General features: G+C 45.3%; 1 protein-coding gene across 1 annotated transcript in view; it reads left to right on the top strand.

Annotated features, from left to right (window-relative positions):
- SPG7 (SPG7 matrix AAA peptidase subunit, paraplegin) overlaps positions 1–27374 on the top strand; it is a 32906-nt gene that overhangs the window by 600 nt on the left and 4932 nt on the right. The window contains exons 2-12 of the mRNA XM_081868371.1: positions 1153–1249; positions 2737–2826; positions 9328–9569; positions 11684–11823; positions 14411–14513; positions 15929–16054; positions 16603–16765; positions 18050–18223; positions 21687–21811; positions 24244–24346; positions 26614–26724. Coding sequence (XP_081724497.1) covers positions 1153–1249; positions 2737–2826; positions 9328–9569; positions 11684–11823; positions 14411–14513; positions 15929–16054; positions 16603–16765; positions 18050–18223; positions 21687–21811; positions 24244–24346; positions 26614–26724 — 1474 coding nt within the window. The remainder of the gene's footprint in view (positions 1–1152; positions 1250–2736; positions 2827–9327; positions 9570–11683; positions 11824–14410; positions 14514–15928; positions 16055–16602; positions 16766–18049; positions 18224–21686; positions 21812–24243; positions 24347–26613; positions 26725–27374) is intronic.

The following is a 27374-nucleotide window of genomic DNA, read 5'->3' as shown; positions in this document are numbered from 1 at the left end:
GTACCGAAAAAGCGGGGGGGGGGGGAATCAGCGTGGAGAGTTTTCCTTTCGGACTTGGGTTCAAATGGTCTATCAGCCCTGAGTTGCACTGGGTGACGTTAGGCCATTCGTTCTCTTGCAGCCTAACCTAACCTACTTCACAGGGTTATTGAGAGGATAAAACGCTGGGTGTGTGGGAAGGATGGGATAGGAAATGATAAGGCTTTATTCATTTACATTTATATCCCACCTACCTTCCGTCATGGAACCTAAGGCAGTGCATGTTCATGCACAAAATAAATAATAATACCAAAAAAGTCTCTGCACCCAGAAAATTGGCGTACCAGGGGGAATCATTCTTATGTAAGCTTTTCCCTGACGTGCCAGTTTTGTAGATTGAGGGATTGGCTTCTTGCATCTTTGTTTAGAGCGCTTGTCTCTGACTGTTCAGAAATTAATCTCCTACAGAATCAAAGTTTAACCATTTAAAAAATGCAACATATAGCATGAAGCAAGAGTGTCAGGAGCAATCAAATAATAATAATAATAATAATAATAATAATAATAATAATAATAATAATAATAAAGAATGTATATGAAACATAATATCTCTAAGGGCATGTGCAATTAAAAAGATTCCAAAAATCCTTGACTCCAAAAGGACAGTAGAGCTGATGGCAATCAATGGTTTGCAGGTCTCACAACGGAAAAAGCCCTATTGTGCTCACCATCCACCTTCTGGAGGTACATTCAACTATGCAACTCCTTGCCTGCAGCCATAAGTGATAGCCCTCACTCCGGCTTGCCACCATGTCTACAAACTAGGCTTGAGAGGACAGAGCAATTTCACATGCGTTTTGCCACTGATTCTTACAACAGCTCTTGTAAATGTAATTAATTATTCCTATGCAGGATTGTAAGGTAGCTATTTTGCATTTAGTCTGGTAATGGGCATTCTATATATATGCCCATATATACAGCAGATATTCTCAGGAGGAGGAATTGATAAACCCTGCTTTTGTGCTAACCACCCCTAGTGTGGCCTCCTGGCCTGTCAAAAAGTCCATCAAGCTCCACCCCTAGAAAGCCCCTGACTCCACCCATAACTTCATTCCCTGGTATCTATCCATAATTCCCTGTAACCCTTGCACTGATCTGTTGTTTCCTCCTCAGAGCCTTCTGTCTCAAGTGCTTTCCCCCACACCTGGAAGACTTTTTCGGTCGGTAGCAAAAAGCCAGTTTATCCCCTTCCGACTCTGGAAATTTCTGGGTGAGTAAAGAAAGCTTGACAACAATAGTGCCTTTACTGGAACTTATTCCTGCCATGGCAGTGACCAACATGTTGGCCATTGTTCTATTTCTTCCCCACCCCCAATTTTCTTGCAGTCTTAAGTGTATCGCTTCCTCAATTACTCAAAGCTGGGTGCACAAACAGAAGCCAAGTCTGAAGCCATTGAAATGCAAATGTTGAGCTCTGAATACATTGGACAAATGAATCGCTTTTTCCAAAGTGTGAGGGTTACATGGGAAATCACACTAGGCAGCTAAGGGATGGGCTTTTCTTGGGTCCCACCCAGGTGTGACCAGACTCACCCCAAAGAGTTGTGCCTCAGGCTAGGCTCAGACATTGTTCCCCCCACCAGACTTTCCTGATATTCCCTTTTAAAAAAATATTTCCAAAATAAAAAAACAAACATTTTGAAATTGCTAACAAGGCAATGTATATAACACATTTCCCCTCTTTACATGTAGGTGAACATAAATGTAAGATCTGTTTGCAACTTGGAGCTTTTTGTATGCTTCATCATACTATTACAGTTTATACTTTTCCATAATCTGAGGAAAGGCTTAGGATAAATGTTGCTGAATTTGTATAGGAGATAAAATCATGCCACGCTATATAAAAATCAAATATTTTGAGCTTTGCCTTAGCTAATTTAAGTTGGTAAATCAGTTTTTCTGTCACGGCTCTTTGCCACAGTTTAATGTGCCAAGTATTCAATGTCAACAGTTTAGCAGTTTTCCAATTTTTGGTTGTTGCCCTGTGATCAGCCATCAACAAATTTTATTAGTTCCTTAGATATCACTTTCTTGTCCATGCTGCTGGTTTACGTTTTGAGGAGAACTAGCCTACAAGATGTAAACTTTCCCTTGGTTGCGGTATCCTGTCATTACTTTATTTCTCTCTTTTTCCCCCTAGCTGCTGCATGTCACAAGTTCAATCCCACCCATGAAAGATTTATTGTGCTAAGTCCACAGAAGCCTTGATTATTTATTAGAAGTATTTCACCCCACACTTTAGCTGAAAAAGCTTCTAAACCAGCTTTTTATAAGATCAATAAAAACAGGACAGTCTGTCTGAAAACTGATAATCTGAAAGACACAACATGAAAGGAAGAGGGGATGGGAGGGAAAGAGGAAAATAACCAAACAGGCAGAAAACACAGAGTTACATGATAGTTCTAATAATGGTGAGCTGGAATGGAAACAGCTGAGGGAGAGAAAGAGCCTCAGGGAGAGACCCTTCTTCCCATCTCTCATTGTGCTTCATCCTGTCTGAAGGAATGAATGCTTCCAGGTAAAGCAGGGAGAAGTTCTGTGAAGCTGGGCTCTTAGCAGAGTTGACAATTAACAAATGACTTTGAGATCTAATTCAACAGACATTATCAACAAATTGTATAGGAAAGTTTGAGAAATTTAAACCTTGTTTATTACAAGCTGAGATGCTCAGAACTCTGACTGTAAATCTGTTGACAGGTGGCACTGACTATTTTTCTACCTCTGGTTCTCATCGCAATGGCAGCGGTGGTGAAGGATCCAAAGGGAAATCTCCAGAAGAAGATGAGGGTAAGTACAAATAGCAGTTTTGCTCTGAAACTTACAGTCAGAAGTGACTACAGCAGAGGTGGAACACTTTTTTGGCTCCATGGGCTGGGCCTTTATCAGCGATGGTCTTATAGACCAAATTTGTCAGGTGATCTGATGGGGGGCAGGATACCCATCTGTCAATCACAGGACATCATTATGCTCTCACATGAATGCCAAGTGGGCGTATTAGCCCAGCTGTCAAAATTCCTCATGAGGCTTTGTGAGTCTTTCCCCTCCCACTGTGAAACTGGAGATTTAAAAGGGGAGCACAGGAAGACTTGCAAAGGCTTTAAGACTGTGTCCTCACTCCCATCTCAGCCTCCAGAACTTGGTTGCAGTTCTTTTGAATATATACAGCTTTATGTATTTCAGGTATTAAAGCAGTTTAGAAGCCAATATTAAATGGATGCCTTGTTTTGGAGCAGAAACTCTTCTACTGAGGCATGTGTTATTGATCCAGCTAAAGTTTTTCAGAGTCTACACAGGCAATATTCTCAACCAATTTGCTTTTGCACAGATGTAACATTTTTGGAGTGACTTTCAGCTTGCTGCCTCAGTGGTTTTAGCATCGCTCCTGCTTTGGGTATCAAGTAACCATGCAAATATAATGAAGAAGGGGAAGCCTTCATCAGGGTGGAGAGAGCCATGCTGCTGGCAGGGAGGCAGTTAATATATTTTAACATTTAGCAGATGTTGGCTGTGTTAGAGGAGAGGGGAATACAGTGTTCATAGAAGAAGAAAGTTTTTTATTTTAATTAGAAAATGATATTGAAATTTGCAGATGGGAAGGGATAGTCTTGCTAAATTATTTTTCTAAGGGGTGCATACATGTTTGTGTTTATCAGCTGCTTATTATTTACATGCCTTTACCCTAAGGATCCAAGGTGGGTTGGAACAGTTAAAAAAAGTAAATTAAAACAATATAAAACAGCTTCCTAAAAATATACATCTCAGGGGTCAAGTCAGGGTAAAGGGTATTTTCCAAAAGCTGCATAATGAATATGTCAGACTCGCCTCCATGGGGATGCACCCATCATTTTACTAGGACATTTTAAAACCTTTGAAATTTCAGGGAAACTGTTATGAGGATGAAGAATATTGGCTCTTGTGATATTATATGTGGCAAAATGAGGTGGTGAAGTGGACTGCACCACTTTAAAGTGCAAAGGGGTTCTTCCATTTTTGAATGCTCCTTTACATTAAAAATATTATGTCAATAAAGGCCAGCACTCCAGGCAAAGGGATGGGATTATTGATGTATTGCAGTGTAATCTAGCTATGTCTACTCAGAAGTAAGACTTATTGAATTCAACAGGGCTTACTCATAGTTAAGTAGGGTTAGGATTGTAACCCAAGTCTTCTGTTTTGCATAGAACTTTTACACGTGTGGGTTTTCAAAAACCATATCCCCTATCTGTGGGAAATATAGCAGCCCTATTCAGGTTTTATTGCTCCCCATGATTCACATTGTACAAGGAGACAACAGGGGCCCATTCGCTGACCCCACTGCATATCTGCAAAGAGGAAGCCTGCCAAATACCCATAGGCTCTCATTTTGAGTGTTAATCACACAACGAGAATAACACCTAAACAAGTTGAGCATTGCAGTCCACTCCACCACCTGATTCTGTTGCATCCCTAGATTTAGCCATGTGCACCTGAGTATTTAACCTTTGTCTCCCTTCTAGGGAGAGGACATTGGCACTTGCCAGGGAAAAGCATTTTGAAGATTGGCAAGGCATTTGAGCAGAGTGTGTGTCAGGATTTGGGGGCCAGCAGGAGTATGCATGTGCCTCTTGCAGTGATAGTCCTGTCCCACCACCCCCATCCCTCTGAAAATATTGCAGAGAGCTCCTTTAAAATTTCCTCTGCTGAGCTATAAAAAGATCACAAGGGCCTCCCACAGATGCTTAGCTTCAGAATAGCTTGCCCTCCCCCCCTTTCACACAACCTGCATTTTAAGGCTGAGCTGACCTGACAGTGCCCCCAAGTTTAGCATCCCTCCCTTGGAGCTTTCAGCAGATTTCATAGATGAAGCTAAACAGCCGCAGTGGTGGCTGTATTCTGCCCCTCCTCTTTTTTCCTCCTTGATGTAATTTGACTCTGCATTTTAAAAAAGGGAAAGACATATCCTCCATAGAACAAGTGTGCATGTGTGCGTATCCCAGTGCTGAGAGACCAGAAGGGCTTCTGGGCAGGGAGCAGGCTTGCACTTTGGCTGCCTTGTGGCTGCAAACTCCTAGTGCTGCTCTTTTGGATAAAGGTGCTGGAAATGAGATGCTTCCTGCTCTTTCATGTGAGCCTGCAGTGCTGGTAAAAAGGCAAGAGGAAGCATCTCCTCCCATTGTTCCTTTGCTTTGAACACTAGCCCTTCCTTCTGCTCTGTGTGCAAAGTGCAACAGTAGATGAGTGTCTCTTGTGGTCCAGAACGGGGATAAACAAGCAGCTTGTTGCCACTGGACCCAGGTGGTTTCAAGCTAATTTCTTCTCCAGTAAACCCATACTCTGTATTCGAGGCTAATGATCTGCCATGTCAGATCTTAGTTTTTAGTTTCTGCCCCTAACTATGCCACTTCACTGTATGCATTGTGTATTAAAACTTTACAGTTCTTGCTGTGCTTGCTAAACAAAAGCCCTCTGAGGCGGTTGTTGCCATTCCCATTTTACAGATAGGTAACTGAGACAGTGTGTGTATGGGAGAGAAAGGAGGAGGGAGAGAGGGAGAGAGGCCAGGAGAGAGGCCAGGGCAGTAGTGGAACATGAATCTGAAAAAATCCAGGGCTAGGGTTGCATCCAGTGAGCCAAACTGCAGGATTCAGATGGAACAGGCAAGGAGATATCTAGATGCTGTAAAGTGCATGCTGAGTGCAAGAGGTGCAAGAGGTGCTGGCTGTCACAATGCAGTCCCAGTTCACACCAGTCAGCAGTTACTTCAGAGCAGGAATAGGGTCTGTTTTCATCATGACCCCTCTCCCAACCTCTGAGGAGAAAAAACACCTTCCTTATACTATAGATTGAGCTATTTACTAGGGAGAGTCTTACATTTGTTGCAAGGTCTTTTCAGGAGCTCCTACTATGAGTATGTTATGTTATGAGTACGTCCTTTCTGGTGCCTGAAAGGCTGCACAAAATAATATGCAGCAGTCATCTTGGCCAGGAGGTGTGGTTTTTTTTTGGCTTGACGTGTGTACACCATGACCTACTGAGCACTACAGCCTTTCCCCGCTTGTAATGGATGGATAAGTTGACTTTGCGAGGTGGAATCCTCCTCTGTGTCTTTGGGGGAAAGATCATCCCAGCAGTAATTATTTACAAAGAGTCCTGTGGCCTGTCACTGCAGCCCCTGCAAGCTTTTAATCATGGAGTTCAGGTTTGGGGTTAATGGCAAATCATTTCTTCATGAAGGCTTTCTGAGGCTGGAATGGGTCCCACAGCTGCTGACAAGAAGTGTCTCTTCCAGCTAGTATATGACTTATTTATGGAATGATTAGTGTGGCCACTCTGCAGCGTTGGGAGGTGAATGTGTGTGCTGTTTTGCTAAAAGTGGGGTCCCTTTGCTGGTAGCCTGGCAGAGCTGGGTGGCAGAGGCTCTGAGCAACTGGAAAGGATGGATGGCAGAGGGGGGCAAAATGCAGAGCAGTGCAGGCAGATCTCTTCATCTGTTCCTCCTGCCGTTTTCTGGTGTACTTGCAGACAAGAGCCATTCTATGGCCAGCCGGCATCTCTCTGAATTTTCCCACAGCAGCCTCTGAATTCTATCTCCACCTTATGAGAGAGGCCCAAGTGATGGGGGAAAGCCCTTTACAACTCTGATCAAAGAACGCAGAGGGCACATCTGTTTGGATTGCCTCTGAAACTTAAGAGAGAGCAGTACTTTATTAGGATTTCCTCTGTCAGTGAAAAGAGGTCATTGCTTGCAAAAAGAAGTTGATTAGACCAAGATGCTTTGCTGGTATGGGTTCTAAAAATTTTAGAGCTCTGAACCCCATGCCTGACAGTGATGGGGGCTCTCAAGCCAGAAAATACTACTGCAATAGCTTTCCAGTTGTCTCCTAAGCTTATGGGGAGGTTAATGAACTTAGAGCTTTATATGTAGGGTATAATTTGTGGTAATCAAGATAAATTACATTAGTGTGTTGATGCTTTTTATGGACTTGACTTTGTAGGTTAAAGTTGGTGCAAGCTTTCATGATTCGCAGAACACCTCATCAGACAAAATATGTCTTTGGATCCTAGAAGCTCTTAGATGTCATTTTGGTTTTCTGAAAAAAACTAGTAAGCTTGGGTGCTAAGTACCAGTAGATTTCCTCTTGGTCAAATGTGGGTGGATTTTTGTGTGTATATGCAGAAGTTCAGAAAAGCAGGTATTAAAGTTGTCCATACCTGTGATCAATAGAATCCCTTTTCCTTTTCCCTTTCCCTTTCCCTTTCCCTTTCCCTTTCCCTTTCCCTTTTCTTCTTTGATAAGTTGTTTAATGCATCCTTAGTATACACCTGGAACCCAGAAAGTAATCTCACCCCATACTCTGTATGTTGTGGGAATCCTTCCCCCGAGTTAAGTTTCTGTGGGTTGTTGGGCTTTATTTTTATTTTTTACAATGTTGCTTTTTAAAAATTCTTTATTGGGCACTTGCTTGCAACTCCTGTGATAGATTTTCTCATTCTGCTGTAGCTGGCCCTTTCTGATATAACAAAGGACTGTGAGATGGTAGGAGAAGACAAAAGAGGTGTGGGCAGGGCATAGTTACTAAGATACTGGTGTTTGGTGAATGATGGCTTTATCTGAGAAACACTACTTTCCTCTAAGGGTGGGGGTCATTGGATAGTGAGGACAGAGCAAGCCATGAGTGAAATATGGTGCTGGATGTCTGATCAGGCAGCTCCAGCTTGGAATTGTGGATGAGCCTGGATCTCTGTACAGTGGGGTTTTTCTTTTTCTTTTTGCATCTGCTTTAACTGGTGGTGCTTGCTGATAAATGCCTTTGTTAACATAAATCTAATCTTGGCTACAGCAGATAGATTTTCCAACAAAACAGCCATGATTTATTTGGGAGGCTTCCTTAATGGCTCCGATAGATGATGCGCCATTGGCAGAGGTGGGCAGCAGTTAGGCCATTCAGGTTGGATCAAAGAGCAAGGCAGGATGAAATGAGACTTAGAATCCAAAATAAGAAGAGCCTGCAGGATCAGCCAGTGACCTGCAGATGCAGCCACCAAGATGGTTTTCTGCAATTTTAGGAATGCCCCTAGCTCTAGGACAGCAATGGAAAAACTTTTACGTGTGGGCCTATTCAGGCCTGCCAGGTCTTCTCCATTTGGCCCACAAGGCCATATTGGGGAAGCCACAGACACTTTCCCTACACCTGACATCATATATGTTGGCAGGTAAAGACAAGGCCAGGCCCGGAGAGATTTGCATCTGCAAAGCCTTGTGTGCAGCACTTTACAAGCACCAGCAGGCGGCAGATCACTGAGCCTTCCATGCACAGTGCTATGCAAAAATGGGTCAAACGTGGCCTGTGTTGGGTGTAGGGAGATAAGTTCCCTATCCCTGCTCTAGGAATACAGTTGTCCTGGCTAAGGCTGATGGAATGTGGGAGTCCAAAGTCTCTGGAAGGCACTAGGTTGGAGAATCCTGCGTTAGAAGGGGCTTAGAATGCTGGAGAGATGGACCATACTTTCTAGTGTTGGCAGAAGTTGCAAGCTTTTGAGTGCTGCTACTGTGTAGTTTGCCTCCATTCATTTCAAAGGGTAGGAGCCCAATTCAGATCCCACATCCGTTTGAACCAAGTGCAAGTTATGCAGAGCAGTAGGACCGGGTGAAGGCTGAAGAGCTTTCTCTGCATGATTCAAACAGGTTTTGCAAATTGTTCAATAGGTGCAAAGCTGCATCATTCATTCTATATTTGTGGTAGTGGTGTGACAGAAGGCATCTTGCCCCTGTCTAGCCTAGCATTATCTGGTTGAGCATTTAGGACCCTTTCTGAGAAAAAAATGGATCCTCCTGCAGAATGTGAGCTGATTTGTACATGCTGTCTGGGCTGGCTCATGAGAGAGAACTGCTGAAACAGGCTAAATGTGGAAAGCTGGAGCTGGGTAGAGCAAATATTTGCTGGCTAATCGAATGCAAACTTCCCCTTTCCCTATGTGTGTTAATGTTGGAACTCCAGGTAGGCAGCTCCGTAAACATGCTCTGCTCCTGAGCTGTTGGCCTAGTTTGAAGCAGGCATTTTACATGCAGCTTTGCTGTGTGACCTTGCTCTTGGTCTCTCCTCATTCAGTCCCTGGAAAAAGGGGCTGTAATGTGATAGCACACTGCAAACCAGATGCTGCCTCTCCTAGCCCAGCTTAGCTTTCCTAGGAAAATGAAATGTGGAACAAAAAACAGACTGTGTGGGGATCTGTGGCTTGGGGCATAATCAATCTGCTCTCCAGCTCGTAATGCTAATCTTGATGTGTTCTTATGTTTCCTCTCTCAAGAGGAAAAGAGACGCCGGGAGAGGGAGGACCAGATGTACCGGGAGCGCTTGAGGACCCTCTTTCTCATTGCCATCATCATGAGCCTGCTAAACTCCTTGAGCACCAGTGGAGGCAACATATCCTGGAACGACTTTGTAAATGAGATGCTGGCGAAAGGGGAAGTGCAGCGAGTTCAAGTGGTGCCGGAGAGCGACATTGTGGAAATCTACTTACATCCAGGGGCAGTTGTGTTTGGACGGCCTGTGAGTGTCTTTTTCAGCAAGATCAGTCCTTAAAGTATTGCAAAGTAGGTTAAGGAAAGATGTTTCCGTTTGGCCAACTTTGATTGATATAGGAATGTAGGCTTCAGGATTGGTAGTAGAAATTCCGCACACATTTAAGTTTTGCAGATTTCTCTTGGTGTTGTGCCTGCCAAACAGTTGTGTGAACCTCCAAATGCTTCCATAGTTCTTCACCAGCCCCTAAATTGGCCTGCTGTCTTGGTCAACTCGGAGGTGGTTCTTTGAAAAATAATCTTGTTTTTCCCTAATCTGCTTTTTCTCCTCATAAGCAGAAAGCTGTCAAACTTCTGTGAAGTTTTCCTATATGGATATCAACATTAAGAATGCTTTTCTGATTGTTTTCATTTATCTGTTCTTCTCCTTGTTCAGACAAGGAAGATAACATAATATCTATGCTGAATTTTTAGGTAATTCAAGTTAAGGGTGGGAAGACTTCAGACTTGCAGGATCTACTCTTGTTTTGTTACTAGAACCTTGAGGTCCCCCAAATGAGCTTTGGGTGGAAGGATGATGCACACATAGAATTCATACCATGGTACCTCTGAACACTTGCCTATTCCCAGAACTTGTTATTTGTACTAGAATTTAACTTGCGGGTGTTTCACACACAAATCAAATTTTGGTTTTCCAATATGTGCTTTGTTTCAGAAGCTTCATTTTAGTTGAGAGTTAGGCTTTTTGGTTTTGCTATTTTTATTTTTTTTTAAAAAAATGGAATAAGAAATCTTTGCTGATCAGCTTAAGGTCACCCAGAGTTCACCCAGTAGATCCTGAAACACCTTCTGCCCATCCCTGCATTAAATGATTTGAGGAACAGAGAAATCTCTCACTGACTTTAGTGGAGACCTTTAAGGGAAAGCAGCTGAAGTTGCCTATGTAGAATCTAAATGAAACTATCACAGTGAATTTCATTGTCTTGGTTTTCAATGCAAAGTTTAAGCATAAGTCATCCTGATGACTTTCATAAACTGTTTCTTGGAAAACTCCACATATTTATAATACAGTATTAGTATTTTGTGAGCAGTTTTTTGCTTTTTCTGGAACAATTTGCATACTATCCTGAACATGCTTGATCTTGGCTGATCTCAGAAGCTAAGCAGGGTCAGGCCTGGTTAGTACTTGGATGGGACACTGCCTGGGAATACTGGGTTTTGATTCCTGCACTGAAGAGGGTTGGACTAGATGACCCTCGGGGTCCCTTCCAGCTCTACGATTCTATGATTTCTTCTGACCAGAGTACTCTCAAAGTGGCTAACAATAAAGAAGTATCCAATAATAAATGTGATTCAAAACCAAAAGACACAAATAGCATGACAGATAATGAAAACATCCAACTTTAATATGCAGCCCTGTTTAGGGAAGTTTTTAATGACTGATGTTTTAAAGTATTTTTAATCTTTTGTTGGAAGCTGCCCAGTGGGGTATTAATAATAATAATAATAATAATAATAATAATAATAATAATAATAGGCTTGCATGAGAAAAACTGTCTTCTGTTGATGGAGGAGGTTTAAAAGAGAACATTCCAAACCTTCCACAGGAGAGAGTTCCAGAATGCGGGTACAGCCACAGGAAAAATCCTCTTGTGAGTCCTGACTAACTTAGCATCTGGCCCATGTGAGGCTGCAGTGGGTGGCCCTTCCATTAGATCTAAAATAACTTATTATAATACAATAAAATAATTCTGTACTGATTACTGGTACCCATAACAATAGCAGTTGCCACAAACAGTGAAACTTGCATGGCCTTGTGAGTTTTCCAGGTTGAGAGAGAAGGCAGCTAATATTGCTAAGAATGGGTTGCCTGTTGATTACTTAAGCCTCTCCTCTGACTCGTAGCAAAGTGCACCTTTGTCTTTGCTTAAGCCAACCTGAGATTTTGGCAAGCTTAAGAGGTCACGTAGCTTTTAATTCCTTGCCCAGCAGCCACTTTTCATCCCCCTTGGAATTCCCCCACCTACTCACACATGACAGGTTGTGGCCCTGAGCAGTTTTTTTCCACCTGTGCAATTCCCAGTTGATCAATGTCCTGAATCTGGCCTCGGCGTTGCTAACATTGCTTTTGTGTGTCTCCAGAGGCTTGCCCTGATGTACAGAATGCAGGTAGCAAACATTGACAAGTTTGAGGAGAAGCTGCGGGCAGCTGAGGAAGAGCTGAGCATTGACCTGAAGGACAGGATCCCTGTTTCCTACAAGCGCACTGGCTTCTTTGGAAAGTATGACATATTTAGAAGAAAGCTCCTCCACCTTTGCACGGCACTGTCTGCCCCACCCTCCATTTCTTGCCTTCCTCTCTCCGCCCCACCATGCCCTCTGTGCTTCTTCCTCTTGCTTGTCATGGCTGTGTGTACAGTGTCTCCAAGCAGCCTTCCCTGACCTGACACTTTTCAGATGCTTTCGACTACAACTGCCATTAGGCTCAGCTAACAGAACTGGGCTGGCTTGGGCTGGCAGGAGTTGTAGTCCAAACTATCAGGAGGGTGCCAGCTTGGCAAAGCATGTCCTAAAAAGACTTGGTGGCCTAGATTGGGACACCAGCAGCCACCACAAATGTGTGAAATGCATGACACACACCACTTCCTGCAACTAGCCAGCTAGGAGGTGGTTTTGCCTGCTTCAGAACTTAATTGTATGACTTAGCTCTGTGAGATTTTCCACGGGAATAGCAAGGGAAGGGGCTGTTGATTGGGGCAACCAGAACCCAGCCTAAGCACCATAGACTTACAAAAGTATTTTCTTGTGAAAAGTGTGCCAATCTATTTTCCCAGTGAATACTGCAGGGTGGCTTGGCGAACATGGCAATGATCATAGTGTGGGGGATCCAATGGAGATAATGCCTTAACAGCCTGAGTGAGCCTCCCACATGGTATTATCTTTGGCTTATAAAAATAAACTCCTGAGCGTTTGCCCATTAAGACAACAGCCGACTGTACCTTTGGCGGACACTGACTCATAGGCCCCATGCTGAGCAGAAATGTTTTGCTAATCAAACCGCAAATGTCAATGTGAAGCAAGTGCTCCCATTAAACGTATGGACTTTGTTATGCAGAACCCCACATCCTTTGTCACAAGGATTTTGCAAAGGCTAAAGCTGTTAATACTGATATAAAGTCAGAATGGGAATTGATGCTGAGAACAGGAGGAGGGCAGAAGCTTCTAAAGATGCAGGAATGCTGGCTTGGAACGTTTGTTTCTCCTTAATGATGGCAAGAGCCAGCTCTTCTTGTGGTCTTTTTTCTGCTGCTGCAGCAGCTTTTATCCACAAAAAAACGATTTATGGAATCTTGTCATCTCTGGCTGACGAGATTCTCTTGTAATAAGAATGGAAGGAGGCCTATAAACCATTCTGTTCCAGGGCCAGGCTTGGCTTTCTGAGGAGACTATGAAAAGAGTTTCATGGGCAAAACATTTCTGGGTTTGTGGGGAGGGAGGAAGGTTTTTTATTCACTCTCCCCATTGTGCTTTACTTTCAGAGCTGACAGGCAAACTAAACTATTGACTGACTTACATAGGAAGCTGCCTTAAACTGAGTCACACCATCGGTCTGACTGGCAGCGTCTCTCCAGGGTTTTAGGCAGGGGTCTTTTCCAGTCCTACCTATAGTTGTCAGGAATTGAAACCTGGGACCTTCTGCATACAAAACAGATGCTCAGACACTATGACAACTATGACACTTCCAGGAGCCAGGATGAAGAACGTCCGAAGTCCTCTCCATGGATCCCTTCAACATGAGCTACTGGCTACAGATCAATTGATGCTTTCTTCCGCCATTACCTTATTTTCCATTTGGAATGTAAACTTTGTAGAAGCTACCCTTGTGCTGCTTTCACTGTTGAATCTATGCCTTAACCACCACATGTAATTATTTTTGGTGGGTATTTTAAAAAAATAACTTTTGCTTTTATCACTTGGCAATCTTGCATTGTGAAAGGTTGGTTATTTACCTGAAAGTTGCAGTCATTGAGAGTTGTGACTTGAATGAGGATGGTATTAAATCCTTTGGCCACCTCTAGCACTCCCAGCAGCCCACCACTTTTCCCACCTATGCCCACTGAATCTCAGACACCTGAGGACATTGCCCCACATGCTGGATGAGGCCTGCTTTCCACGACAGTCACTCAAGTCAGTGAAGTGCTGGTCTGAAGCACTTCACTGACTTGGGGAAGGGCCTTAGCTCATTGGTAGAGCAACTGTTTTGCATATGGAAAATTGTAGGTTCAGTCCCCACTGGTGTTTCCAGGTAGGGCTGGAAATGACCCTGCCTGAAATGCTGGAGAGATGTTCCCAGTCAGTGGAGACAATTGAGCTAGATGGGCCAGTGGACTCTGAGTAAGGCAGCTTCCTAGGTTTCCCTATGTTTCAATGGAGCAATCTGCCCAGAGTCAGAGACAACACACATTCTCTGTTAGCGACATTTGTTTGGAACTTCCCCCAAAGCTTTATTGGAATTAATGCCAGCTGCACATTAATGCTTGAGAGTGAGAGCACAGAAGATGCCCCTTTACACTGCCTCCAAAGCTCATTGGGCTCTTAACCTGTTCTTTGATTTAGACAGGCTCCTTCCCCCCCCCCAAAAAAAAAGCTGTACTCCAGATGTTGCAAGACTCCAGCTCCCATCATCCATAACCTTTGGTCATGCTGGCTGATGGGAATTGCAGCTGAAGCGCCACAGGTTTCCTGTCCCTGCATCTTGAAATGTTGCCATAGCTGTCCCACAAATACAGTACTGGCTATGTTTTTGTCCGTTCATAACCGATACAGCAGTTGCTTAGGTCTGACCCTGGTTTGCTGTTGTCTTTGCAGCGTCCTCTATGCCCTGGGGATGGCTGCTGTGGGTGTTGGCATCCTGTGGTACATCTTTCGCCTGGCCGGGATGGCAGGAAGGGAAGGAGGCTTCAGTGCCTTTGTAAGTAGTTCTCCCTCCTGCTTTGTTTTGGGTGGGCCTGGCTTCTTCTTCCCTCCCCCAGCAAAGTCAACAGGCGATGAGAATTAAGCTGTGCCAAAGGCTGGGCGGCCCTGTGCTATGTCTTGCTGCTTTTCCTATCAGCTGACGGAACTTTACAGTATTTGGCCTCATGGGTGGGGTGGTGGAGGGGGGGGCGTCCTCTGTCCCTCTAGGCTGGGAAGGCTGAGCTCAGGGAATCTGCAGGGCAGTTCTCTGCTGTTTTCAGGGCTCACTAATGACTTGCAGCTGGGAATGGCATTTCTTTTGCTTTTGTCTTGCCAGCAAATCTCGCATGCAGCAGCGAACACAAATCCCTTGCTTTTAGCAAAATAACTTTTTTCAGTCTTTAAAGCTGCCTAAGCTTTTTGGACTGTGCTGTGAGCTGGCCTTCATACCTCCTGTCACATGCCTCCCTCCCAGCATCAGCCAAACCCCTGCCGCTCGGTCAGCTGAGGGGAAGGATGGTGATTTCTGTCTGTCTGCCTGCCTGCCTGCTTGGGAGGGGCTGGGGGAGGTGGAAATGGGCTGAAAAAAATGTTCTGCAGTTCAGTAGCCCAGTCAGCTCTGCCCTACTCCCTTTACTTCATAGCTGTGGAAGTTCCCAAGGCTCACTCTTTACTTCCTTTAGGTGGGTGACACCCCTGGCACTTTTATTGATGCACTTCCAAGCTTGGGGCCTGCTGTAAGCTTAGTTGAAAGCCAACATTAGTAGCTGTTTTCAGCAAAGGATAATGAGCAGTTATGCAGAGGCTGTTTAGCTAAATTGTTGTTTTGTCTGTCGCTGCGGTTTAATGGAGGCTAGAATGCAGTGCCTGTTGCTTTTGAGGTCCCTGTTGCTCTGTTCGCACTCTTCTCCCCCGGCCACCATTAAAAAAAAAAAGCCCCACCACCAAATCTCTTGCATAAGCAGCATTCTGAAAGCCAGGGAATTGAGTGCATCATGCTGCCATTTTGGTGGAGTGGTCGCCAGCCCGGCTAGCGAAACTAAAATTACAAGAGAGGAGTTCTAGAGATCTCCTTCCATCTGATTTCTCTGTCTGTAGATTCTTGGCTGGATGGTGGCGGCAGCAATTGTTTGAGGCATCCCTCCAGCTTGCTACTAACATTAAAACCTAGATCAAGATAGCAGCTGAGTGAGTGGAACCACAGCCCTACTTACCTAAAGCAGAAAATAGAACAGAAAGGCATATAAATGGTCTGCCCTGTGGAGGATGGCACATGGGCCCTGCCAAATGCAGCGTGAGCACTTCATTGCTCAGTGAACTGCTTTTCCTCCAAGCTCATAAGAATCAGGGCTTTGTATAACCCCTGCTTTTCTTTATTCGGCCATATCTTTCTCTCTCTCTCTCCCCTCCACCCTGCCCACTCCTCAACAGAGTCAGCTGAAGATGGCCCGCTTCACTATTGTGCATGGAAAATCTGGGAAAGGAATCAGCTTCAAGGATGTAGCAGGAATGCATGAGGCCAAAATGGAGGTCAAGGAATTTGTGGATTATCTGAAGGTAAGACAAGTGCTGGCAAGTGCAGCTGGGAAGTTGGGGATGGGAGGGATTGAGTGGGCAACGCTGTGAATCCAGTAATGCAGGTGTGAGGAACCTTAGGCCCTCCAGGTGTTGCGACACTACAACTCCCATCATCTGTTGGCTATGCTTGCTTGATTTACCCTGTGAGTGGGACCTTTTATTTGTAGCGTATTTGTTTTTTGGGTCACACTTGCCCCAGGATTCTTGGGGATAGGGGTATCCTTTTTCAAATAACACTCTTTTCATTATGCCTTTTCCATCACACTATTAGCTCATGAGTAGTAGTGGGCCTGATTCTTTGTGGTGCAGGGGCAGAGGGCCTGTCTCTGAGCAAGGGGTGTGGTGCAGCTGAATGGGCAACCATCTTGTCTGCCCAGCCACTAAGGGACATGAGGGGGTGTTTCTTTTTGCATGCTGTCATACATGTGGGAAAGAACATCAGTGGAAGTTTGTGATTTGCTTCCACCAGGAGAAGATGCAGAATGAGTATGCAGCTTAAAAAAAGTTTTTTCTCCTCCCACTCCTAGAGCCCAGATCGTTACCTACAGCTTGGTGCTAAAGTTCCCAAAGGTGCCCTGTTGCTTGGACCACCAGGCTGTGGCAAGACCTTGTTGGCAAAAGCTGTTGCTACTGAGGCCCAGGTGCCATTCCTGGCGATAGCTGGCTCTGAGTTTGTGGAGGTGATAGGAGGTAAGTCCTGGGGTGGGGAGGCTGGATTCACTTAGAGGTGGTGTGTGTATTTTTATTTTTTTAATCTTTGCTTCTTCAGCAGTCAGCTTTGATTTATTTAACAGAGCCAGCTAGGTGTGAGGCATTGTACAGAAGGAATGTGGTCCTTGCAATCTGTTTCTGTGGAGCAGAACTTGACTTGGGGCTCTCAACCCCCAGGAAGGCGGCCTGAGCAAGATTCCAGGCATCCACTCAAGGGGAAACGCAGTAGCTGAATAGGGATGGTGCATATCTGGGTAGATGTAAACACCTTCCCTCCCTAGCCCAGTACAGTTTCCTTTCCACAGTTGATCAAAAGGCAGAGGGGTCTCTCTCCTTGGTGAGAGCTGGAAGGAAGACTCTGTGGGAGCCTGCTCAGCTTTCCCCGGAAACAAACAAACAAACAAAAAGTGTGTTCCTGTGGGCTTAATGAAAATGTGGCTTACCAGGAAGAAAGCTTTGTTCTCAGTTAGTTTATTTGTAGGAAACTTTGAAGCCCTCTCACAGACTGCTGTTTGTGTCCTGGGGCAGTACGTCATTTTCACTGACTGATCTAATACATGCATGCATACATACATACATACATGTACATACAAATACACACACACAGAGAGAGAGAGAGAGAGAGAGAGAGAGAGAGAGAGAGAGTTCCCCTCTTGACACCAATTCTGCTGCTTTTCCTTTCTTCCACTCTGCTCAACTTCTGACCCTAGAACTTTCTAACTGAGACACCCAGTTCTGAATGGAGAGCAGCAGAAAATCCTTTTGGAGGAGCCAACCTAGTCCAGTCAAACGCACCGTGGAAAAAAAGTTGGGGGCTTCTTGTTTCCTGGTCTGCTGTTAGGCAGCAAATATCCTCCTAGTTCAATTTGGTTTCTTGTTGCTGCTGCGATCTCTGTTGGCACCTGAAACCAGGCAGCCCTCTGATAACCTACAACAAAATAGCATATTTGAGCCCTGCTGGATCAGGCCAATGGATCATCTAGTTCAGTATCCTGTTCTTACAGTGACCAACTAAATGCCTATAGGAAGCCTGCAAGTGGGATTCAAGCACCAGAGCACCTATGATTTCCAGCTACTTTTATTAAGAACAAGGGCACTGTAGGCCTGTTGGACAAAGCACAACCAGCAGCCTTGGGACACATTTAAGATTCACCCTGGCGGAAGCTTGCGAGGGCCCACATTCAGGAAGCAGAGCATGAAGCTATTTATTAGAATGGATTTGTTCTCTCTTCTCCTCCCCCCTCCCCCTGCTCCCTTCTGTAGGACTTGGGGCTGCTCGCGTGCGGAGCCTCTTCAAAGAAGCCCGAGCCCGTGCACCCTGCATCGTCTACATTGATGAAATTGATGCTGTGGGGAAGAAACGCTCCACAAACATGTCTGGCTTCTCCAACACAGAGGAAGAGCAAACCTTAAACCAGCTGCTAGTAGAAATGGATGGTCAGTAGCTTAGGCGCATTCTCCAGTCTTGCTTTCTTCCTTGGCTTGTGGTCAGAAATATTTCCCCTTTCTCCACTCCAGGAGGAAAACTCTCCTCCTACTGTTGCCATGGTATTACTCACAGAAGATGGCAGCTCAAGCATGTCCCCACCTGCTCCCTGCCGTTCTCCCCCATTTTTCCTTTATTGCTAAGCTTCTCTCTGTTGCCCAAGTACTCCCAGATTCTCCAAAGAGTTCCAAACTCTCCTTGTCACACTTGATGTTGCCACCCCCCATCACTCTCCAGTTTGACTTCGACCTGCATCCAGAAAGGGAGGGTCACAGTTGTAGGTTACAGGCAGGCCACTCCAATTAAGATTAGTTAGATGTGGTAACCAATGCTATAACTGTAATAAATGCATAATTTTTTTCCCCAAGGTGGATAGGTTTAAAGCCTGTTTACTTGGAAAAATAAAGATTGGATGCAGAGGGGCAGAAGCAGATACAGTTAGTTCCTTCTGCTCTTCAGTCTTTCAGCCAGTGAAATCCCACCCCCATCCCCTGGTAAGGAAGAGCAAAACTTTGGCCACTCCCACTGCTCTCCTCTCCCAGCTCTGCCTACTGTCTTTCGGACCTGGCAGCAAGAAGCAAGAGAGATTCTCGTTTGGTTGCTAGGTTTCTTTTGGTTGCTTATTGCATGCCTTGTGTGTTACTGCTATCACTGGGTCTCTTGGTAGCGACTCAAGGTATTGAGACTGGACCCATTGGTGGGTTCTTAAAACTCTCTGAAATGTACCACCTGGCTGGTTTTCCGCTTGCGTGCACAAGTGTGTGCGCGTATGTGTCTGTAGCTCTAGAATTACCTGTTCCCTAAGCTCTCTTGGGGAAAAAAAATTTCAGGTACTTCCTAGGGCAGGGATAGGGAACTTGTGGCCCTCCAGATTATGTTGGACACTAACTGCCATCAGCCCTAGCCAGCAATGGACAGACATGATATCCAGCCACATCTGGAGCGCCACAGGATCCCCAACCCTGCCTGAAATAAGTACAACATTTAGGGGGAGGCCGATGCTAAGAAGCACCTAGTGGTGCTGGAAAGGTGGCCCAAGACTTCAAGCCTTAGCTAGCCTTTTGCTTCAGCTGGTGTCTGTCTGGGAGAAGGCCTCTTCAGAAGTGCCTTGGCTGGGAGCCAGCCGAAGCTTCATCTGGCCCGAGCATAGCAGTCTGTGGTGTGCTTGACAGACCCAGCCAGCGTCTTGCTTTGTCTCTAATATTGATGCAGCCACTCTGTACTGCTAGTGTAGCTGAAACTAGATGAGTGAGGTTGAAACGATGTGCTTTTAAAAGAGTCTCTGCTAAAGCACGAAAGCACCCTCTTTTGCTTCATGCTGGCTGATCAGAATGAACCGAGCTGAACTAAGGAACATGAGGAAAGCAGCTCCTGTGAGGAACAGTAGAAAGAGCCAAGTATGTTCAGCTTGGGGAAGGGAAGGTTGGGGAAAGACATGATCGCAGTCTTAAAATATAGGAAGGGCTGTCATTCAGGAGAGCATGGAGCAGACTTGCTCTCTTTTCCTCCAAGGGTGAGGAGGTCTAGAACAAATGGGCAAAAAGTACAGAGATGCAGTTTTTAGCTGAACTTTAGGAGAAAGTTCTGAATGGCAAGAGCTGTTTGACAACAGAACAGACTCTGCCTTGGGAGGTGGCAGACTGTCCTTCTCTGGGCATATTGAATTACAGCCTGGGTGGTCACCTGTCAGGGATGTTGTGCTTGCATTCTGCATTGCAGGTCCTGGATTGAGCCAGAGGGGGACTAGTTGACCTCTAAGGTCCCTTCCATCACAAAGATTATATGAAGAGTGTGTGTATGTGCACACATTGCTCCCATGCAATGTTAACTCTGCCATACAGCTTTGAGCATGATTTGTCCATTCTCCATGCACATACTGATCTTGGGCTCTACTAAAACTTGGATTTGAGCCTTGCTTTTTCCAAAAATTGAATAATCTTCCACCAGATTGTCAGAAGTCTCCCTGCTCTCAGCTAAAGTGTGCAAGCAGTCGACCACTCTTCATCCCTGAATAGAAGGTTGCTTGCTTTGTTAAATTTGCCATACTTTGGGTGGAAACAGAAATGTATGCATATCCCAGTAGGTTGAGAGAGCCTGGGTAGTTGTGTAACAGGGAGAGCACCTGTTAGATCCAGAATTGCTTCCTTTCATTCTGCCCTTTGTGCCCTGGGAGTGGGGGAGGCAGCTCCTCTCCAGGAGTCTTGTTGCCTTAATCACACTCCGTTGCCAGTTCAGTCATGTTGAAGCTAGGGGTGTTGATTTGGGGGAGGGCGGAGAATAGATTGACAAGGGGTCACAGGATTATAAAAGGCTCAGTCTGGAGCCTTGTACTCCCAGGCCTTGTTCTGATGGTGTCTTTGGCGAGCACTGGAAAGCTTGTTGTGTTTGGTGATGGATCTGCTGGTTGTCTGATCTATTTTGGGAGCACTTCTTCCCAGGAGCAAAGCAGCTAATGTTCTGCTTGCACTAATCTTGCCATAGGAATGAAGCTGCTTAGCCCACGTGACTGACTCCCAGCGCCTCTATTTCCTTCCTTCTTGCCTTTCAAAATACCCTGACAGACTGATGCACAGTTGTGCTTTGTTGTCTTCTGGAATTTGCCTCCACAGCATCCCGCAAGGAGGCAGAAGTGAGGCTCATTAGGTAGCAGCATGCAGTAGGAGAGTGGACCTCTGGGTTATCTGGATGATAAATCCCTTGGGTGAGCTATTGTGCTCATCTCTTTGCCAGCGTGGGGAGAATATGCCCATGCTGCCCCCACTCTAAGGCAGCAGTGTGTGCTTCTGCAGTTCAAGCAAGGAAGAAGCCTAGCTATATCTGCCTCATGCCAAGAGCTTCCTGTGTAGCTTTGTATTTGGCTGGCTGCATTGCCCCACAGCTGTGGTCATGCCATTTAAAGATGGCAGTTCTGCCAAATGCACGCTGCCGCTAAAATGTTATCTTCAGTATACTGACAACTGCTAGAATGCAAACTGCTAACATAATTGTGAGAGAAGTTGCATCAATGGATTAACAAATAAGTTGTATGAATGCTGGTCACATTTGAGTCTAGCGGGCTTCAGTGTCTTCTGCAATTCAGGGATTGGAATTGTAAGGACAGGACAATTAAAAATAAATATTTCTGTGTGTTCTTAGTTGTATAAAATGTGCAATAAACCATTTAAAGGAGGAAATTGTGTCCAGATCTCTAGCGTTCTGGCATTTATATAATCCACACGAGTCAGTTTTCGCTAGAAAGGTCCATGAGCACCTGCTTCATTGCAGCCTCTTCTTTCCCCGCCCATGACCTTGCATATTAAAGCATGTTTGTGTACATTTGACCTCTCATGCAGGGAAATCTCTCTCTCTCTGGAGCTTCTTGCACAGGTGGCACATTCCATTCACTTCTGCTCTTCACATTTTTCTCTGTTGCAGGCATGGGGACCACCGATCATGTCATAGTGCTAGCATCCACCAACCGGGCAGATATCTTGGACAATGCTCTCATGAGACCTGGGAGGCTTGACCGCCACATTTTTATTGATCTGCCTACTCTGCAGGTATTATTTGGACCCACCTCTGCTGTGACTCATGGATTCTGTGGTTAAGGTATTGGGCAGTGGCAGAGGCTAGGCAGTGGATTGTGGACACTTGTCTTCTTTAGTATTTGACTCACAATTGGTGCACTCAGTCCCAGGAACTGGATTCACTCCATTGTTGGTTTTCTGCTATAAGGGTGTTTCTGTCGCTTCCTGTTGGAGCTCTAGCAGAATCTCGGCTTTGTGAATGGTGCGTTCAAATTGCAGGCCTACATGAGCTCAGTAAACCTATAAAACCAGGTCTGCTGGGTTTATGTTGACCCACAATTGGAAGAGCACGAACCATAAAGTTCAGTAGTCAGTGTCAATCGGACAGTCAGGAACTATGAGGATTTCCACACAAATTTACTTAAAACAACAACAACAACTCCAGTAATAGTTCTCAGAACATGACCCTTGTGCCTTTGCTGTGGTGCTTTTAAGCAAAGGACCAAATGCTTTCAATCAGATTTGTGTGTGTAGATGGATGCAGAATCACACAGTATGAATTTGTGCATTTAGAACTCTTAAGGCAGGCTTGGCCTGACTTCAGTCTTGCGTGGTCTCCTTTTTAAAAACACACACACAACTGAAATCTCTGTGGTCCAAGCATGTCTTTTTTAAAAACAAACAAACCAAAAAAAAAAAAAAAACCAAAAAACCCCACAGAGCTTAAAATAGCTCCCTGCTTGCATCCCTAGGTATTTGACTGCTAGCCAGGTAGAAAAGAGTCTTGCGTGTTTCCAGAAGACATTTGGGGCTTCTTGTGATCTCAGTAGGCAGAGTTAAGTGCACTCAGTGGGAAGCATAGAAAACGGCCCAAAGAAAAGGAACCTCCTTGTCCTCCTCCTCCTCCTCCTCCATTAATCCTATGTAAGGTTTCCTTTTCTCCCCACTGTCCTCCCCGGAACAGCTCATAAATGGCTGCATCCGCTTGGGCGGTAAGCAGGACCTGAATTGAGATGAGGGTTTTCCTTTTTAAACAGCACCAGCATCCCCTCCTCCCATCTGGGGCTTCGCTATCCTCCTGCTCCTCCAGGTTTTCGCTTAAAATACCTCAAATGCCTGATACGATCTGGCACCGGAAAAGTGAGCTGTGCAGCTGCCTTGAAGGAGGAAGGAGAAGGAAATCCTGGCAGCTGAGCCCACTGCTTTAATCAGGACCGCCTGGACCAGCTGAATGAGTCACTTGCTGGCCTGTAGCCAGCTAGATCTGGCCCCCTCACCCCAATTGCAAATTGCCTCTCTTCCTTCAAGGAGAGGGGAGCATCTGCAAAGCCCCAATTCTCTCTCCCTCTCCCTCTGTCTGTCTCCCCCCACCCCCACCCCCCGCCCGCTCAGTCATGCAAGTGCTGTGATGATAGAAACATTAAGGAATAAATCAAAATTAATAGGAGGGGGGGTATAGCGAGAGGAATGACCTTTGGAGGGAAGAGCCAATGACTTCTTGCAATGACTTCTTTACATCTGTCCTGCATTTGAAAGAAGCCCTGGAAATATCCAGAGCCTGGAAAGATAGGCAAGCAAGAGAGACTCTGCCCCCTGGTGGTTTTGCCTTGTAACAATCATGGCTTTGCCAAGCCTGGCATCTTCCGTTGAGTAGAAATTCCTTCTTTCAGAAATCCTGCTTCTGAAGCAGCAGCAACCCCAAATGCATGGTGAGCCTTGGTTGGGGTGGCAATCTACTCCAGCTCCTCTTCAGGCCTCTCCCAAAAGGCATCTTGATTTGAGCCTACAACAGGGGTAGCAGCCCTGCCTCATATTGCCGGTCTGCAACTTGTGTCATGACCATTGGCTGTGCTGGCTGAGGCTGGCAGGAACATCTGGAGGGCACTCTGTTCACTACCACTTGCCTACAGTGTGTATTTTCAATAGAAACTACTCAGGTTCTGTGGGGCAGCGTGCATTTTTCTACACACACGGGCACACAAGGCTTTTAAAAATGCTTTAAAAAATCTAATATTTTTAGACTATGTTGTGGACTCCTGTCCTTTTGCCTTGCCACTTCTCTCTCATTTCAGTTGCTTTATCCCAAGCTAAGGAAGGATGCACAGTGTTCTCAAGCCAAAGCCCACGTCCTAGTGAGACTACCCACTACACCACACTGGCTCCAATAGTTTTTGGATGGTTTATGCATGTTTTGACATAGGGATGCTAGCAATCTTCTGTAAAGTCTAGAGAAGCAGTTGCAGGGGTGGATGGAGGTCTACCTGGTCCATCATTCTTTGCAAGAATAAGTAATAAACAAATAAGAATAAATAAGCAGGAAGGCTGTGAACCTGGGACTCTCTTCTACCCAACCTTCTGCTTTTAGAGGACAAGGTGATGTCAGCACCTTCCTTTCTTCTGATGCCCATTTGTGCCCTTCAGTATCCGCTGTGCCATGCAAAACTGCTCTGTCTTGTTCCTTGCAGGAGAGGCGGGAGATCTTTGAGCAGCACCTGAAGGGCCTGAAGCTGTCTCAGGCTGGCACTTTTTATTCCCAGCGCTTGGCTGAGCTCACTCCAGGGTTCAGTGGTATGTAAGAGCAGCTGTTTGTCTGGTTTTCCTTTGTTTTGTTGTTGTTGCTGTTTGCATCCAGCCACATGTTAGCAATCTCTGTAGCGCACTTTAGTCATGTATGGCTTGGCTACCTTCCACCCGGCTGCTTCCTTCCAATGCTGCTGCGTGTGATGTGAAAGAAAAGAGGGCCAAAGCCGCCCCCCCCCAGTGCTGTAGTTATGCTGGATGGAAATTGACACACAGACTAGTACCTAGACTGGTTGTGCTAAATCCATGAATTGGCCAGTTTTCCAGCATTTATGTTAGTTTTTCTTCCAATAGAGGTAGTAAAAAACAATTCGTGCTTGGCGTGTGTGACCCAGATTTTTGTGGGGTTGGAGCTGCTGCTTCTGGTTGTGCCTGCTGGAAACTTAGTAGCTGGAAAATCAGTGCAATTATCTGGGGAAATGTTTCTGCAGTCTAAAATATTTTAACTGAGCAGTTCAGCATTGGATTAGCTTGAGAGAAATGGGTAGGACATTCCTGCTTTCCTGAGCCTCTAGTCCATCTCCGAGCTCAGAACAAAGCTGTGAATTTCCTGTTTGTGGAGTATCCTCTGTGAGTTCCCCGCTGGTGGCCCCCGCTCTGCCTCTTCCATGATTCCTTTGAGCAGCCCCCACACCACCCACATGCTCAAAACTCAGAACAGATGTGCCTTCTCCTCCCTGGAGAAACTTGTGTGATTGTGGTCAGAAGAGCCCCAGCGGGCAATGCCAAGCCCAGGCCACCCTCTCCTAAGCCCAGCTTGAGACGGCGCTTGATTAACTCATTGCTGTCCACCATGAAGCCTCTCCTTGAGAGTCACCTTGTGGTTTTGAATCTAGCATACAGAGCACAACAGTGAGAGGCTTGCAAGATCCTGCTTCTTTCTGCTTTGCATAACAGCCCCTTCCCCCCCTCACTTCCTGATTCTTCCTCCTTTGTACTCTGCTTTTTAAAAACTCTTATTTGCAGAACAACATTTTTTATCACAGTAAAATGCGACAGAGGGAAGCTGATTGAAAAGAAATTCATAGAAAGCACTAATGGTTGCCAGTAGTACCCCTAAAAAGATGTAGCAACATTCTTGACAACAGGAAGTCCAGTTCAGGGTAAATAACAAATCAGAGTTAGAGATCAAGCATGTTACGTAGCCAGAGTGATAAAAACGGGATATATTGTGCCAACAACTACATAATAAATACACCGTTAAACCTTTCAAGCCTGGAATGTCGGCTCTGCCTCTCATTACCTTGACGAAAACAAAACAATCTCGTTTTTTAAAATATGTCATAGAAGCAGCTTAAAGATGCAGCTCTGTCAGATACTAGAAATGCCCACACTTTATCAAGCAATGCTACTGAGGTTTGATACTGTTCTGTGATTTAGAAAAAAAAAGTTGCCACTGTAAACAGGTGGGCTACAAGAGTCGAAGCAGGTACACATAGCTTCTTTACATAACCTAACAATGCCACAGGGATGTAATGTGGGGGCACTGCATGTAATGGATTTGAAAAGTTGCAGAATCTTAACCCCAAGTGAGCAACATTTTAGGGCATCACATTCAGGTATTGAAGAGGAATCTCTTGATGCAAGTGGAGAGCAGTTAACATTCAGGTGGCATCGGACATCAGGCAAGGTGGTGCCAGCACCTCAAAGGCTGCACTGCTTCATCTTCCTTTCTTGCAACCTAAGAAAAACTGGTGACTAAAGACAGGAGGACGTTGTTGCTATTATTATTGTTATTAAAATTGTATACCAGCCTCCCTAAGGAGCCTAGGTTGGCAGACACACAAACAAAGCATTAAAAAAATGCTCCAGTATAGACACAGACAGGGAAAAGCCTCCACTTAAAAGGCTTGTTGGAAGAGGAAGGTCTTCAATTGAGTATAACTGGTCCCAACCTGGGGTTTGGGAGGATGGTACATCATTCTCAGGGTCCAACTGGTCATATTTTGAGGTGTTGGGAATGAAATTTCATCCCTTCCTCATAATGGCAAGTGGTGACTTGGGCAATTTCTTCCCCTACTCCTTCCATGTTGGTGTTACAGGTTGGCTTGTTTGCTTGATTCCCCTGGACTCACTACCTACCCTTCAGGTGCATCCTTGGGTGCAGCGTACTGTACCATTTTTATACACCCTCTTTGAGTTTTTCCATGGAGGATCATTGCTTTGGAGAGCATGTTGGGCTTGATAGTTACCTGCTCTGTTCCCGCTCTCTGATCCCAAGAAAACCCAATGAGTGCGTGTTGCTCTATCTACAGGAGCAGACATAGCCAACATCTGTAATGAGGCCGCTCTCCATGCAGCAAGGGAGGGGCATAAGTCCATCGACACATTCAATTTTGAGTACGCCGTGGAGAGAGTCATTGCAGGTAAGGTTTCTTTTTGGGTGACATGTTGGTCAGTTTTCTTCAGTCTACGGTAAAGTGTCACATGATAAAGGGTTTTGCCATCATCACCAGTTTAACACAGCCAAGCTGCCAGTGGACAGCTGCAGGGTGGAGGAGCATAAATGGAGTGGTGTGAATCAGATCTGCTTAATTACAGACCACGAAGAAGCCTCTCTGTTTGGGTGTATATGTTTTACAATACCTCGGCTTTGCTGGCCTTAATGGGGGCTTTCCATGTATTGTTAGGGTCTTGCTTTGTGCATAGCCACAATCTCTGAAGACTGCCTGGTGAGTGGCAGGAGATTTTTTTGTGTTGATTTTTATCAAGGGATGCATTGCTGGAATCCAACCTTTGCATATATATTTCAGCAATTGCCTTCTCCAGGGAGAAATCTTAAGGGCTTGTCCTATCCTACATGGACCATTTATTTGGATACACTCCTGTAGGGCCAGAGTTTAACAGACTGTTTAAAAGTGGTATCAGGGTCTGAAGGGTGAATTGACAGACTTGTGTTATTGCAACTATCAATGCAATAAAGGATTGTTGCTGGCTCTCTTAGGCCTTGGGTCATGACTGCGGAGAGTTCTTTGACTTACAGCTGAGTGATAGTGCATAAGGGGTAGAGAAAGCC

Source organism: Podarcis erhardii (assembly GCF_964252035.2).
Source record: "Podarcis erhardii genome assembly, chromosome: 7".
Taxonomy (NCBI): domain Eukaryota; kingdom Metazoa; phylum Chordata; class Lepidosauria; order Squamata; family Lacertidae; genus Podarcis; species Podarcis erhardii.
This window is presented reverse-complemented; position numbering and strand designations above follow the sequence as displayed.